Raw genomic sequence first — 15,873 nt, 5'->3', positions numbered from 1 at the left:
AACTTTTCATGTTTTTTAGTGGCCTAATTTATTTTTATGGCGAAATTTCTCCTCATTAAATTTCCTCATAATGTGTAAGCATTTGAATACCGTTTTCATTTTTTAAAGTTTTTTTTTTAATGCGTTTTAATTGTTATTAATATTTTTACTTACTTATTTTTTAAACAACAAAAAGTTTTGTTAAAAAAAAAAAAAATGGAGGAAACTTTTATTATTATTTTTCTAAATACTGAAAAATAGGTTTATAATATAGTGGTTTATAAATATCTATATGAAAAGCTGCCATCTATTCATTTTTTGAAATTTTATTGGCATGGTTTTTCTTTGTCTATTCATTATTGTTTCAATGTGCTTTTAAATGATTTAAATTCTTGTTCTTTAACATGCAACGTACTTCCTAATGATTAAATTGTAATGCATGTTGATCGTTACTAACGATCAGTTTCATGGCTAAAATTTTATTTGATATGTTTTCTATATATTTTTCTTCCAAATAATTTTATCTCTAAGCATGTTTTGAGCTTTTTATTAGTTCTAAAATGTGAAAAAAATAAAGATATTAAACTGAGTTATTCATCATTTTCAGAATATGTCTTTTAAAAAATAACTAATTTTGAAAGTAAGAAAAGAAAAGACTAAAAACTTTTTGAATGTTGCATAAATATATTTAGGAACTAGCAAAAATACCCGGCGTTGCCTGCGTCGGTAAAAATTATGAGAAACAATCGCTACTTTTAATTTGTCTTCTGTTGTAACTGATAAATGTATTTATCAATTGCGCTTGGTGAAACAAATGTAATTAATTCTTGCATAATAAAAGTTAAAAAAAAAGAAAATAAACTTTTTGTTGATACAATTTATTGAGTGTAGTTCATACGTTAATTAGACAGTATGGTTCCGTGCATAAGATGTAATGCTTAATTTTATAATATTACACATAATTTCAGTCAGAACCAAATTTTCAATGGTTTTTTTTTACTTATTGAAAGCAGAAATTAACCCCCGCCCCCTCCCGAAAAATAAAACAGTATACCCAAAATATTTTCACATATGTTTTCAAGCAACAAACTTATTTTCAACCTCGTTTGAAATTGTTATCTTCTCTTCTATATATATAAAAATGGACTTTGGTAAATTTGTTCCCTAAGATCTCAGAAACTACCCGGCAGATTTGGCTGAAACTTTCACGGTTTGTTCTTTTTGGTACTGGGGAGGTTTGTAGACCAGTTCGATAAAAATCAGATTGATAGTTCCTTTTTTATTCTAATTTGTCCAAATTTTCACATAAATGCCCCAATATGACGGTTAAAAAATGCGTGCACATATTGAAACTATGTGTCCATCGAAATCGCTTATTTTTCTGCTGAAGATGGCATCTGTTAGAAAGTTCTAAGTTGTATGAAAAACGAGTTATGGGTTTTTTTTGTTCCATGTTCGAAGGCTTTCCTCAACCCAATTCATTATTTAGTATATCATCTGAACTCCCAGTTCATAGTTAGAATTGTTGAATGTTTTTGTGTTTCGTCTGACTGTTGGAGGCTTTTCTCAAGTCAAATCTTAAAGTAACATTTTCCCCCCAAGATTGGCTAATAATAACTATAGATTTGGTTGATTATTTTCCATTTAAACGGAACTTTAGTGTAATTAATGGTTTTTTTTTAAATATTATTTGTGCTGACTGGATTTTTTAATCATTATCCAATCTAACAGCAGAAACCTCGCCAAAATTTATACAGAAAGATTTCAGTAGCGGATGCATTTGGCAGTTTTTTCAACTGTCACGGTTTTGGAAGTCAAAGACTACGTAATAATGTTTGTCAGCTTTCACCATGTAAACAAAATATCGTCAATCAAAGAATCTTTAAAAAACTTTTTTTACTGTAAAATAATCCAGCAACTAAATTAGGCAAATCCATAAACAGCACAAAAACTTCCATTAATGTGACTTTGTGGACAAATTCAAACCATCGCCAAATTTTACTATTTATTTTGGAAAAATTACGGATGAAATTGTTTAGCGCAATTTTATGGTGACCAAAAGTATCTTAGCATATGGCGACAATATCTCTTTAACAAAAATTAGTAACATACCGTTTTACAAAATAAGGAGGGGGAGCATTATCCAAGGTATCCCAAAACGATTCCCGCAAATTCGGTAATATTTTAAATCGCACCTAGAACTCACAATAATTAAGAATTTCCAAAATAACTAAAGCAAGTTTAAGGGGATCACGGGCGCGTGACTACATTTTTTTAAACAGTTCGTTCTTCAATAGACATACAGAGAATTTAAAAATAAGTATTAACTGATAAATCTTTTTAAACATGTGAAGTTTAATTTCATGTTTCGGAAATTCTTCAAATTTGTATACGCTTAAATTTCGTGTTTTCGTTTCTAAATGAATACTATTTTGCTCTTTTTACTTACTGCTGCTTTAGTTTTATGAGTAAGGAAGAAGCTAGATTTTAAGTCACGTCAAAAAGGTGTGTTTTAAGTTCTTTCACTTAAAACAGAAAACAAATGCAAGTAACGATTGTTTCTGATCATTATTGCTAACCCCAGGCAACGCCGGGTATTTTTGCTAGTTTAATGTATAAATTGCAATACATATGAAATGATCAATATTCAATAGCATCAACTCTTTTTTATATTTATTGAAGGTTTGTAGTAACATTACTCAAATAATTTTGAAAATGCTTCATTGCGAAAAATTGGAATATTTTATCACACAATTTTTTTCATTAACAGAATTTTACATTGATTTAATTAGTATTAGATAAACATCTTCCTCGGCTTATATTCATGTGATTTTGTTTTAAAATTTAACATTTCTTGAAAAGAAAGTTTCATATTTTTTCACTTTTTTTAGAAAATATCTTTTCAAACACTTTTCTTTGAAAGAAATAAATTCTCTTTTAAATTAACTCGAACACTTTTGAACTCAATTTTGTTGAGTATTCACTTTAAAAATAAACTTATCCGATGTTTATAGTTAAAAAGTTGCCACAAAATCCAACAGATGTCACTGGAGTCTGGCCGGGTTTTTTTTTTTTTTTTGTTTGATTAATTGATTTCATACGACAACTTTTGTGAAAATGACTGAGCCTGATAAGACGCGTATCAAGTAAAGCCTTGCTACGATGATATCATTACCGTCTTTGTTGCGATGGTAACGATGATATGGAAGATGTCTTCAACTCCCGCCGTTGCTATGATACACACCAGTCACATGGTTTAGTTTATGAGCAGCAAAAGGGTTGCCATTGCTCGCTCTACTTTTATTACCATATTACCCCACATTATCCGGCATGCCGGAAAAAAGCGAGGTTGACCAGCATCATGCCGGAAAATTCGAATTTTCCGGCATGCCGGATAATTCGAAGTTTATTTCGCAACGAAACAAAAGTAAACATCCCCATTCAGTTCCAATCAGAAAGCAAACCGCTGTGAAGAAAAATATAAATAAATCCCGAAAGTAACCTTCTTTCAAAAAAAATGGGTATTGCATATAATATGTGCTTGTTATTTATGGTAGGTCATTATTAATGGATTCAATTACATGCAAACTAGCTGCGTTGCCCGGCTTTGCCCGGTCTACCTTAAAAAAAAAAAAAAACACCATTGCGTCAAGTGAAGTATCTTCAATAACCAGAATTAAATGAAAAAAAAAAAAAAAAAAAAAACCATCATGCAAAATTTTCTCGCCAAACAATGACGACAGATACTAAAATACTTTTAAGAAATTAAAATAAAATGAGAAAGGAGGATTTAAAAGGCGTAACCATGGAAACACAATACGTTTAAGAATTGAAAATGAGAAAGATGGAAATAAACAATGGATTCAAAAAGCGTTACCGTGGAAACGCAAAATAAAATGGTTAAAAATTTGAACAGAGAACAGATTTTTGAACTTCATTTAATTCGCTTGTAACTTTTTTCTAATTGAGATAGAGGGTTAAACTTTCGACCTTAGGTCGAGTTAGGTCTGGAGTGAAAAAGCAGCTCTATCCAATGCTGTCAAAAAGAATACTGCGGGACGATTTCTTCACTTTTTATTGATGAATTTATGAAGAAAGTAGTACCTAAATTTCATCTAAGCCTAAAAAAATTCGAGCTAAAAACGTAAACTCCCGCCGCAATTAAGTTAGAGCATTGGAACAAATTGCGTAGAACGCGGAAAATTCTTCCCTTTCCAGCAATATATAATATTATTATTTACAAGTAATTTTTCACCCCCATATTCGGGAATTTACGTGAAAATTGGGCCTGAATTGGAATAAAATAAGAACTATTCATTGAGTTGTTTTCGAACTGGTCTGTAAACCTTCTCAGGACTTAAAGGAACAAACGGAAAATTTCAGCGCAATCGGCCGGGTAGTTCTCGAGTTTTGCGAGTTCAAACAGAGTCGCTTTTTGAAGACTTCATTTTATACTATGTAGAGATAAAGTAATCAACTCAGAAGCAATCATCGTTGCTACGATTTGTTCATATTTCTTTTTAAATCATTTGTTTTCCTTTTAGAGAGGTTCCTTTTAGAGAGGTAAGGTTAGTTTTTATTTATTGAATAGCTATGTTAAATTCTTTAGCACTGGCTTAGGAGCGATAACTTACAGCTAAAATGTTTGCTTACTTATATTTAATTTGATTTTTATAAAATTATTCGTTATTAAACAATATTTTTCTTGTTAAAATTACAAATGACATTATTAGTAGATATTTTTACAAAATTAAACTGTTTATTAATACTACTAAGATATGTATCTAGAACTTATATTCAATTTTAAGCTTAACACATATTTTTTATAGTAATTTTTGAGCAATCAGGATTGCTTTTTGTTCTCACTTGACTGTTTTTGGCGTTCCTATGATTTTATTTTCCCACCAGCACCCTCTGCAGCATCACCGTCGACCGGCTCCTCACGATTCTGCTCCTATAGCGAAAGCCGTCTCGAGGTTGCGTCCATATGCTACACACACGCGCATACATACACAACTACATACACACACGCACACACAAATGCATACACCTACACACATACACAAACACATACACACACACAAAACACAGACTCAAACACATACATACACACTAGGGTGTCCCAAGATATAATGGCGAAAAAAAATTTGTGAAATCGAATACGCATACCTTCCAAATTTTTTCCATTTCACCTCAGAAACATGAGAAAAAAGTTCCATTGCAATTAAATAACGGGAACCCGTGCCGACTTGAGGTCAAAGTTGGACCTAAAATCCTGTAAGGCGACTACAGTGGAAAAATTGCTAACTGCATAATTCATTACTACACGCGACATCAATTTATTTAAAGCAGATATTTACAACAATATTAGACTAAAAGAAACATTACTGTACATATTTTTAATTCAATGTTTGCTTTTTGCAGTCAGAATAGAACGTCCTCTGCTCTTGAACACAACGTAACAGATTGTTTTTGTTCCTCATCAGCTGTTAGCAAACCATGAAAGTTCTGCATCATTTTTACCGCTCTTTCAGCTGCATCGTTTACTGCACTAAGCTTTGAGACAGTCTTTTTCACATAAAGGAATGAAATATTATTGACCATACCATAAAAGCTGGATGAATTTTTGTAGAGCAGCTTTTGAGATAATTGGGTCCACATTTTCGTACACTTTTATCAAAAAGCACAAATCTTTTTTGGGTGCTTTGACTGTCAAAATGCATTGAAGCCATATTTTCACGTATATTGTCACTACAAAAAAGCAGACATCAAACAATGCTTCATTTTCCTTCGTATCTAATTTTAGTTGTGAACTAAATATAATAGTTTTAGGGAGTAAATCGCTCGAGCCATCCATCGAGCTTTGTGTATGACTCCCGGTGGTCTTATTTTAAATTCATTTTCTGTATCTCCACCTAAAAATATTATAGGCAGTTCTGTCAACTCTTGATAGTCATCCCTGAACGTAATATTAGTAAGTTCAGCACGGTAAAAGTCAAGTAAATTTTCCAAGTTAGGGTACAGTTCGAACAACTCCGCAGCGCCTCCATAGCACTGTATTTAAATGAGATAGATCAGTTCATATATGTGATGACAGCAAGCAAAGGAAAGCATTTCTCTATCAAATTTTTGCTCAAGAATAGCGCAAGAACCACTTAAAGGACCTGTTCTGGAAGCTGTAATATCACAACTTAACTTTGTCTTCGAGATTCCAATCTAAAACTGCCTTTCAAACAGCCTTTGTTTGTTCTTTTCCTGTGGACCCTATTGGAAAAAAATCCTAAAACCAGTATCCAAATGATACCGGACCCAGTATGATTTGTACCGGAAAAAAGAAAATCATACCGGAAATTTAAATTCCGGTATGAAATCTTACTGGGAATTTTGAAACCGGTATCAATTTATACTGGAAATTTCAAAACCAGTATGAATTTAATCTGGATTTTTTTATACCGGTTTTCAAACATACTGGAAATTTTGAAACCGGTATCAATTTATACTGGAAATTTTGAAACCAGTATCAATTTAATCTGGATTTTTTATACCGGTTTTTAAGCATACTGGAAATTTTGAAACCGGTATCAATTTATACTGGAAATTTTGAAACCAGTATCAATTTAATCTGGATTTTTTAATGCCGGTTTTTAACATACTGAAAATTTTGAAACCAGTATTAATTTAATCTGGATTATTTAATACCGGTTTTTAACATACTGGAAATTTTGAAACCAGTATCAATTTAGTCTGGATTTTTTAATGCCGGTTTTTAAACATACTGGAAATTTTGAAACCAGAATCAATTTAATCTGGATTTTTAATAGTGGTTTTTAAACGTACTAGAAATTTTGAAACCTGTAACTAACCACACTGGAAATTTAAATGCCAGTATGAAATCTTACGGGGGAATTTTGAAACGAGTATCAATTTAATCTAGATTTTTTAATACCATATTACCCCGAAAAGCGAGGTTGACCAGCATGCCGGAAATTTGAATCTTTCGGCATGCCAGATAATTTAAGGTTTATTTTGCAACAAAACTAAAGTTAATTTCCCCATACAGTTCCTATCAAAAAGTATACCATTGTTACACTCGCTCACAGGTCACTAATACATTAGTCTAGTTTTATTTGTATTAAAAAAAGGTTAGTGTTTTTTATATGAATCTCATAACACTTATGATTTTCATACATTTAAAGGGGACAATTAATTTGACATGCAAATCCTGCATTAGATTATTATAAGCATAAGTTTGCAATTTCATTATCTTTTGAGAAAAGTATGTAAGGGAACATTTTTGCACTAAAATTACAATCATAATATAATCTTTGTTTCCTACATTTACTGAATGCAAAAGAAATTAGTGAAAAAAACCATACAATGTTTACATACTGTAAAGACTAAGGCAGCTTAAAAACATTTCATGGTCATTAATTATACTATGTTCAGTGTCAAAATGTGTGTATATATTTTCTAAAATGCCTAACAGTTGCAAAGAGCAAGCAACTTCTGACATTCTCTAAAAGCAGTGATTTAGTAAAAAATGTTAGGATGAGTGTTTTAAGAGTCAAAAAACCAAACCCAGTGGCATGACATCTTATGAGGGCCAAGTCCTACTGTACCCATCTCACTCCTCCTGACCAAGGTCTCTTGGGAGCTAGGCAGATGTTCCTGTTAAGAGGTCAGCCTAATGCAAAACTCCCAGGGTTTAGTTCCCAAGAATGCTTTGTACTCATTTTATTGACACACTGAAGGGATGAATGGCTATATATCAATTCGGATATATATCAATGTATCGGATATTTTCCAAAATATGATGATTTTTTTTTTGAACCCTGATTAGGGCCCTCCACTCTTTCATTCCCCCAGGGCCTCCACATTTCCAAATCTGGCCCTGGATGAAAAAACTAAACTCAGATCAGTCAGAAATGCTGCTGATAGGCTAAGGTGCACAAATGCACAATGTGTACTTCAAATCGAGACAATTCCGCAAGTGTTTCCGAACACATTTATGGATTGATCATGCACTTTACTGGAGAAAAAGGGTTGACCTTAGACTGATAGTTATAAAACTGAAGAAAAATATTATTGTAGCAAAAAAATTAATGATTATTATATAACACTAATGTTTATGTCATACCTCAGATACCACTTATTTCATTCCATAGTAATATGCCTTTTAAATTTAAACGTAAACAATTTCATGTTAGATTCGTCTTCCTAATGACTATAAATAAAGCAGGGTCAAAATGATTTTATGAAAACGTATTAGCAGTAAAATCAGGTTTCACGATTCAATTTGTCGCTTTACTCTGTCACTGTGGTTCAGTTCTTAACATCAATGTCATTGCAAAAGTATGTGAAATGTTTCGCTTTTCAGGTCTTCGTGATTCAATTTGTTGCTTTACTTTGTCATTGTTGTTCAGTTCTTAACTTCAATGCTTTGCAAAACTAAGTGACATGTTTTGCAATGAGAATTGTCCAATAAATTCATTTAGTCTACGTGGAATAACATAATACAGTGAAGCACAGTTTATACGTTTCCCTTTTATACGTTTTAATTAATAATACATTTTTTAAATTGGTCCCTGGAGAGTCTAATATACATTAACCTTTACCAAGTATATGTTTTTTCATTTGTACGCTTTTTTCATAGTCCCTTCAAAAATGCATAAACGGTGCTTCACTGTATATACAAAAATGTGGTTGGAAAAAAACTTCAGTTTTTACAGATTGCAGTTAGTAAAGCTTGACCACGAACAGAAGGCGGATGACCTTGAAGTGAAACATAATTTGCATCATTTGTAATTGGTAGAATCTGCCAGAAAGCACCAAATAATAAGAGGCATGGTTTCGCCAATCCTATCTTCCAAAATATGAACAAAAAACCTATTACAAATGATACAAATGACGGATGTTTTTGCATCAAAGTCATCCGTCTTCTTTTTGTGATCAAGCTCTAGCTGGGCTGTGGAGTTGGAGTGGTTTTTTGGTAAAAGAGGTTGAGTCAAAGGTTTAAAATTTCAAGAGACAGTTGGTAATTTTCTCTGAAAATTCGCAGCTCTCCTAGTATTTGAGGAATCACAGCTGGAGTCAGACTAATTTTGGGTAAAGGAATCGGAGTCTCTAAAAATCCTGGAGTGGGAGTAAGACATTTTTCCTCCGACTCTACAGCCCAAGTAAGTAGGGAGCTTAATTTTTTGTAAGTATTATGGTTAAGGGAAAACCTTTCGACAGAAACATTGGCTTTGCAAAGGAATTTTTTTAAAAGAAGAAAATCATAATACCTCACTACATACACAGTTGAAAATTTCTGGGTTTTCAGATACAAGACTTTGAATGACTTACAATGACATGTATATGACTGAAAAGTGGTTTTTTAAAATCTAAACAAATTTTATCAAAAGTTTGACTCTGTGCATTATTTATAGTTATTGGGAAGGCTAATCTAACAGGAAGTTGTTCACGTTTGAATTAAAAGGCACGTTACTATCGGATAAAATAAGTGGTATTTCGAGGATAAGTATCAATGTTATTATTAGCATTTTTTTATACATTAATATTTTTCTCCAGTTTTATTACTGTCAGTGTTAGTTCAACTCTTTTCTCCAGTAAAGTGCATGATTACACCGGAAATATGTTTGGAAACACTTACAGAACTCACTCGGTTTGCAATTCACGGTTTACGGCGTGCGTTTGCGCGCCTAATCCTATTGGCAGCATTTCTGACCGATCTGCGTTTAAATCTTTCATCTAAAGACTCCCAAGTCCACTGCTCTCTTTTTTAAAATTATATTCAAGTGATTAAAAACACTCATTCTAAAATCAAATTCTAACGCTATACTAGCTTGCAAGTTAACTTGTCAGTGACGTCATTAAGCGCGGAGGAAAAACACTGAGTGAAAAGACCGCCTGTAGGTTTGTAAGGAGGATCTCCGATAAGACACCGCACTCGCAGTTGCCTGCTTGGCGAATTAATCCGCTTTGGCATACTTCACACGGAACTGATTTTTATGTTAGAGTCGAGCCCGTATTAATACATGGAATCGCAGTTTTACGGGATAAAAATGAGAAATTAAAATGTTTGGTACGCTCGGCAGAAGAGGGGGGGGGGGGACTTATTAAGCAGGATCTACTTTCAGTCGAGAAACCAATGAGCGGTATGACAGAATAGCAATTGATTTTCATTTCATTGAATAAGAAATGCTCCCCCCCCCCACCACTTTATAAAAAACGGTATTTAATTCAAGTATTTTGTTCTAAAAATTATTTCCTCTTCTCAGAAATATAAAAGTCGTTACTGGTAGAAATTATTACTTTTTTTTTATTTTAAAAAAAGCCTGACAAATTTTCTCAAAAACAATCGTAATGCATTAAAATTTACTCAAAAAAAGAAACCTAGGTAAGCAATGTGATTAATGTTCTTACGCTATGAGAAAAACTTGCAAAATGTACTTCATAAACTTTCTACATAAATTTATTATGTGATCAAGTATGTTACACTACAGAGAATGAATAATGATTACTTTTTCTTTTTTTTTTTTTTTTCAAGGAGGGGGGGGGGGGCATCCACTCGGTCTCGTGGGTCAGTAGCGCAGCCAGAAAAAATTACTGGGGAATCTTCAAAATCGAAAATTATTGATTTTTATTTTTATTCAGTTCTAATGTAAAAATATCATTCAATATATTCAACCAAAGTTTCTATGACTTATTAACTGTTCATTAATACATCATTATAGTTAGGGCAAACCTAACTTGGCAGCAATATAAATTCTACGCAGATCCTAATCACAGCATTAGACACTGCCAGGTTAGGTTAGCCTCAACTGCAGGAAAGTATTTTTTGTATTGATATATAAAAAGGACTTTGAAACAAAGAAAAGCAGAAGGGGGATGGGTAAAAAAACACAATATATTTATGATTCCCACTGGTAAGTTTTTGATAACCTCGAAATTCCTTTAAAATGCCCTTGAAATGATAAATATTCAAGCAATGCAATGCAATTAAAATATTCAAGAAACTTTTTTAAAAATTACTTTTGGGGTTGTTTGGGGAAAGTGGGTCACCCCTTTAAAACTGAAATATGGATATATCTTTTATACTTTTTTACACTGATCATATGATATTTCATTACAGTGATTGGTCTTGCATATATTTTGGGTTTCTCGGAATTTTTTTCTAGGTCATAGAACTTTGTCCAAAAAAAAAAAAAAAAAATCTGATTTTTTTTTCTTTTTTTTTTTTTTTTGCGAGTTTAAGCAACATTTTTCAAAAAAGTGTTTCTAGGTTAGTTTTTATTATTTTTTTATAATAATTAAACTTTTGTGTATAGTTTATCTTAAAGTGCATATTGCAGCAAGAATTTTTCAAAGAAGTGTTTCCAGGTTAGTTTTTATTTTTTTTAATAATAATTAAACTTTTGTGTATAGTTTAACTTAAAGTGCATATTGCAGCAAGAATTTTTATTGTTAATAAGTGTTTAAGAAGAGGGGTTTCACTTACCCCGTACATTTTTACTATATAGGAAGTGGGTCCAATTCTAATAGTGAGGAATTTATAATCAATAGCAACTCTGATGAAATATTTATATTAGTGAAATACACAACAACTATGACGATCTAATATGAATTGGTAGTTCAGCTACAGAAGTACTAAAACTGGTGATTTTGTCTTTGTGAAACTTACATAAAGAAAACCATAAATTACTGTTGAAAGTTGATGTTACAAATTAAAAAAAATACTGCTGAATTCGCAAGAACTAAAAGAAATTGTGTCGATTTTTATTGACTTGTTGCAGATGATTTTGGAGTTATTACTGAGGATGAAGTGATACTAGTTCTTCCTTCTTAGCCAACTTTAAATTGACACAGCAATTTTGGGTTTCCAATTTCCTTTTGAACTTAGTTTTGGCTACTTTATCAAGAATGATCTTAATCAACTGTATTACGTTATCCAACGCACCTTTAAATATAAAAGTAAAATACGTACCAATAGGCTTTCAATAAATTTCACAGATGTAATTGTTTTGGTGCATTCAATGAGAGGTTCTTTGTAAACTTGAACACAGGCGTGCGCAGGACTTCAAAAATGGGGGTACCACTGAACAGGGAGGTTGAAATTACAATGGGAAAGGCTCCCATACTTGCTTGCTTAAGGAACATTTTTAAGTACCACACAGCCCTGGATCTAACGCTGTAATATTTTCTTTTCTGCAGTACCAGCCGCTAATAAAAATCACATTCGTTCTGACATTTGATTTTATAACAGTGTTATATTTTTAATGCGAAATTTTTCTGCTTTTTATTATACTGTATTTTTTAGGTTTATTTTCTGCTATTTCATTTTTTTGAGCAATCACGATTGCTTATTGCTTTCACTTGACTGTTGAATGATGTTAGATGATTTTCCCCCCACCATCACCCTCTGCAGCACCACCTTCGACCTGCCTCTCCCATGCTGCCCCTCTAGCGAGCACCGTCTCTAGGTTGCGTCCATATCCCTCACACACACGCACGCACGCATGCATACACGAGCACACACACACACACAAAAGGCCTGCACACACACATACCTTCACACACACACATGCCTGCACACAGACACAAACACACACTCGTGATTGCGAAAAACATAATTTGAATTCAAGATGTCAAAATTCAAATCAATTTTTTAATTTTTTTTAATGTCTTGCCTAATTATAATATGTTATTTTTCATGTCAGTTGTTTCCGCGCTGGAAAAAACTGCCCCAGACAAAATATCAATTTTATGCCAATGTTTTTTTTTTTTTGGGGGGGGGGGATGTAAACGCATTTCCATTTTACATCGCAAATTTATCCACATTAAGTGTAATTGTTAATCTATATATATAAAGTTTAAAATAAATCCGAACAAAACCCAGCTTTGTTGAATTAGCTGCTTTACAGTTTAGAACAAACATGATTCATATAAACACTGTATATGATTTGAGAACTCATAATCATGGCAACCTGTTATGTCATAAATAAGGAATCTTGCATTTATCTTACGTACAAATAGAAACCAAAGTTGTTTAAATGATCATTACAAATCACAATTTTTTCAACTGATTTTGTGGTATGTTATTCTCTTTGGTAACTGATAAATTGTATGATCATCATTAAAATTAAGAAAGTCCAACATTGCCAGATATTTTTGATTTCTCTATAAGTGCAAAGGGTTATTAAATTTTAATAACATGATAATAAATAATGATTAAGAATTAAGAAAACATTGAAAAGCAACACAATTTAAATTTAACAAGAGAGTTTTTTTTCTTTCTCTCATTAAAATTATTATAATATGATAAAATTGTTAAGTAACAGTTTCAATTAATTTTGAATTATACTATATTGTAACTTTCATTCAATATATGACAAAAAAAGTTTGATTTCTAATTATCAAACATTTGAATTTGTTTACTATTAGTTGCTGAATATTGAAGTATTCGATAGAACCCAATATACGTTTTATCCACCAAAAACGCAGCATGAATATTCGGTGCATCTCTATAAATGAATATGTTGATTCTTTTCATTTAAGGAACAATTTATAAAACAAAATAGCACATTTAAATTGCTCATTACATACAATTGTGTGTGAAATACTTGAAGTGAAAATAGAGCTTTTTTTACGACGAGATGTTTATTCGGAGATTGATAATTGAAATCAAATTAAAATACATTAAATAACAATTAATAAAACATGTGTATTTGCTGTAAATTTTAAAATATTAGTCTCTGTCACATGGTAATTTCATCTTCGATAATGCATGTAAACAACTAAAACAAGAAAAAATGTCTGAAGTTTTTTGAATCTAGAATCAAAAGTCATATAGGATGAATTAACTAGTCGATGTTGATAAAGAAAATGTTCTAGTCCAACCAAAGCGTTATTTGCATTTCCTTTGGGAATGTAAATGATTATGATTCATATACAATCGTTTTATTTCTATTAGTTGATCAATTTTAAAATATTTTACGAAACATTATAAAATATTTGATATTGCAATAAAGTTTTAATTGAATTGAATTATGTAATAGTTCTATTGCATCATAGCCATAATTTTACTCATTAACATAGATCTGGATTTTCATTTTGTCCAATATCTTTTGCTGTTCTAGACCTTTTACAAAAAACTCGACAAAATACCACCCGAAATTACAGAAGCCTTAATTTTTAGGATGACATGACTTCTTCTGTACTAAGCATTCCTTCAGAAGCAGTGTCGGTCGAATCGGGATCAAAATGAATTATCAAGTTATCAACAGCAGTATCGCACATTCCATCAAGTTCCCACATTAGTTCTTCTTCTTTAATAATGTGGCCAACGCAGTTCTTCCACGTTTCATCTGAGATATTATCAATAGCTTTTTTTGTCAGCTCTTCCACTTCTTTTTCTTTAAATGTTCTGTTTTCTGCTGCCACCTTCCCTTTGACAACACTCCATATGTTTTCAATGGGATTCAGCTCACAGTGATAAGGGGGAAGTCGCAAAACAGTATGACCATGAAGAGCCGCTATCCTATCAACCCGGTACTCCTCATACTTGCTGCGGACATTTTGTACAAGATTCAAAAGTTCAGCTTTCAGCATATCCGAGTTCCAAGCGATATTTTTTGATGTCAGCCATCGTCGAATGTCATCTTTTTTGGTGGAAGTGTTGGGAATGTTTTCCACAAAAACACTGTGGTATGAAGCATTGTCGATAACTATAATACTGTTGGGGTCAAGGTTTGGCAGCAATTTATTTTTAAACCATTGTTCATAGTAATCTCCATTCATTTCTTCATGATAATCTCCTTTGCTTTTTTTTGCCTTAAATACATCAGCAGCTCCTTTCACAAAGCCTTTCTCACTTCCAGCATGAGTAATTATTAACCTGGATCCTTTTCCTGTAGGAGCTTTTAATCCCGTTGAGAGGCCAGACATAAATGCTTCTTTCGGCCTCTTGATGAAAGTGTCCTGCCACACTGTTTGCTTTGTGTGGCCAAAATTCACCCAGGTTTCATCTGTATAGTACACAGTCCTTCCTTCATTTCGGTAGTGGCGAATTTGCCTCAAATATTTTCGTCTCCAGACTTGGATGTCTTCCCTCTCTATCAGCATAGAATTCCTTGATCTCTTCTTGTACACAAACCCTAAATCTTGCATCAATCTTCTTGTTGTGGCGATTGTCAAATTTGGTAGGTCAGTGTCCTCGTTAATAGTCTTCATGACTTTCGCCACCGTTGGTATTTCGTTTCTTTTAAAAAACAAATGCACTTTCCTTCGAATGGCAGACAGGACGAAGTCGTCGAACTTTTGCATTCGCGTTGCTTTGCCTTTTCTTGCGGGCCTTTTTCTCCCAGGTGTAGAAAAAGAGCCTTGGATCTTAAATTCATTTTGCATTCGTAAGATGCTGCGGGTTGAAACACCTGTCAAGTCCGAAGTTTTGTCCAAAATTTCAGTGACAGAATCGTTGGGATTCATTACTTGCAATTTATGAAACACATTCATAACTATAGTCTTTGCAGAGCTCTTCAAAGCGCTGCCTTGCTTGTGTGGCTGAAACACATAGCTCAATTTTGGCGTCGTAGATTCCATTATCAATGATACAAAAATAGAAAAACGAGCAAGTAAGATAGAAAATAAAACGAGCGAAAATAGTGAACTACAGCGGACGACGAGCGAACGAGAGTGGAGTACTTGAGCAAAATCGCGCCAAACGCAGAATATCCGGAGATCGCCAACTGTTTGTGAGCTCTGATTGGCTGGTTCGTTCAGTTGCAAATGAATGTATGGATCCGCGCTGCACCGCTCTTAAAATTGAAAATATTTAACGATTCACAGAAATTATGACAAAAAAATGTCCCTTTTGCGTCGGTTTAACTAACTAAT

At 32.7% G+C, this 15,873-nt stretch overlaps 1 protein-coding gene across 1 annotated transcript; it reads right to left on the bottom strand.

Annotated features, from left to right (window-relative positions):
- Positions 1–14,172: 14,172 nt before the first annotated feature.
- On the bottom strand, positions 14,173–15,579 carry LOC129233460 (uncharacterized). The gene has a single exon (XM_054867484.1). It carries the CDS (start codon positions 15,577–15,579, stop codon positions 14,173–14,175), a length of 1,407 nt encoding a protein of 468 aa, XP_054723459.1.
- Positions 15,580–15,873: the final 294 nt, after the last annotated feature.

The sequence above is a fragment of the Uloborus diversus genome, unplaced genomic scaffold (assembly GCF_026930045.1).
Source record: "Uloborus diversus isolate 005 unplaced genomic scaffold, Udiv.v.3.1 scaffold_43, whole genome shotgun sequence".
Lineage (NCBI taxonomy): Eukaryota > Metazoa > Arthropoda > Arachnida > Araneae > Uloboridae > Uloborus > Uloborus diversus.
Note: the sequence above shows the minus strand (reverse complement) of the source record. Positions and strands in the feature narration are given on the sequence as shown.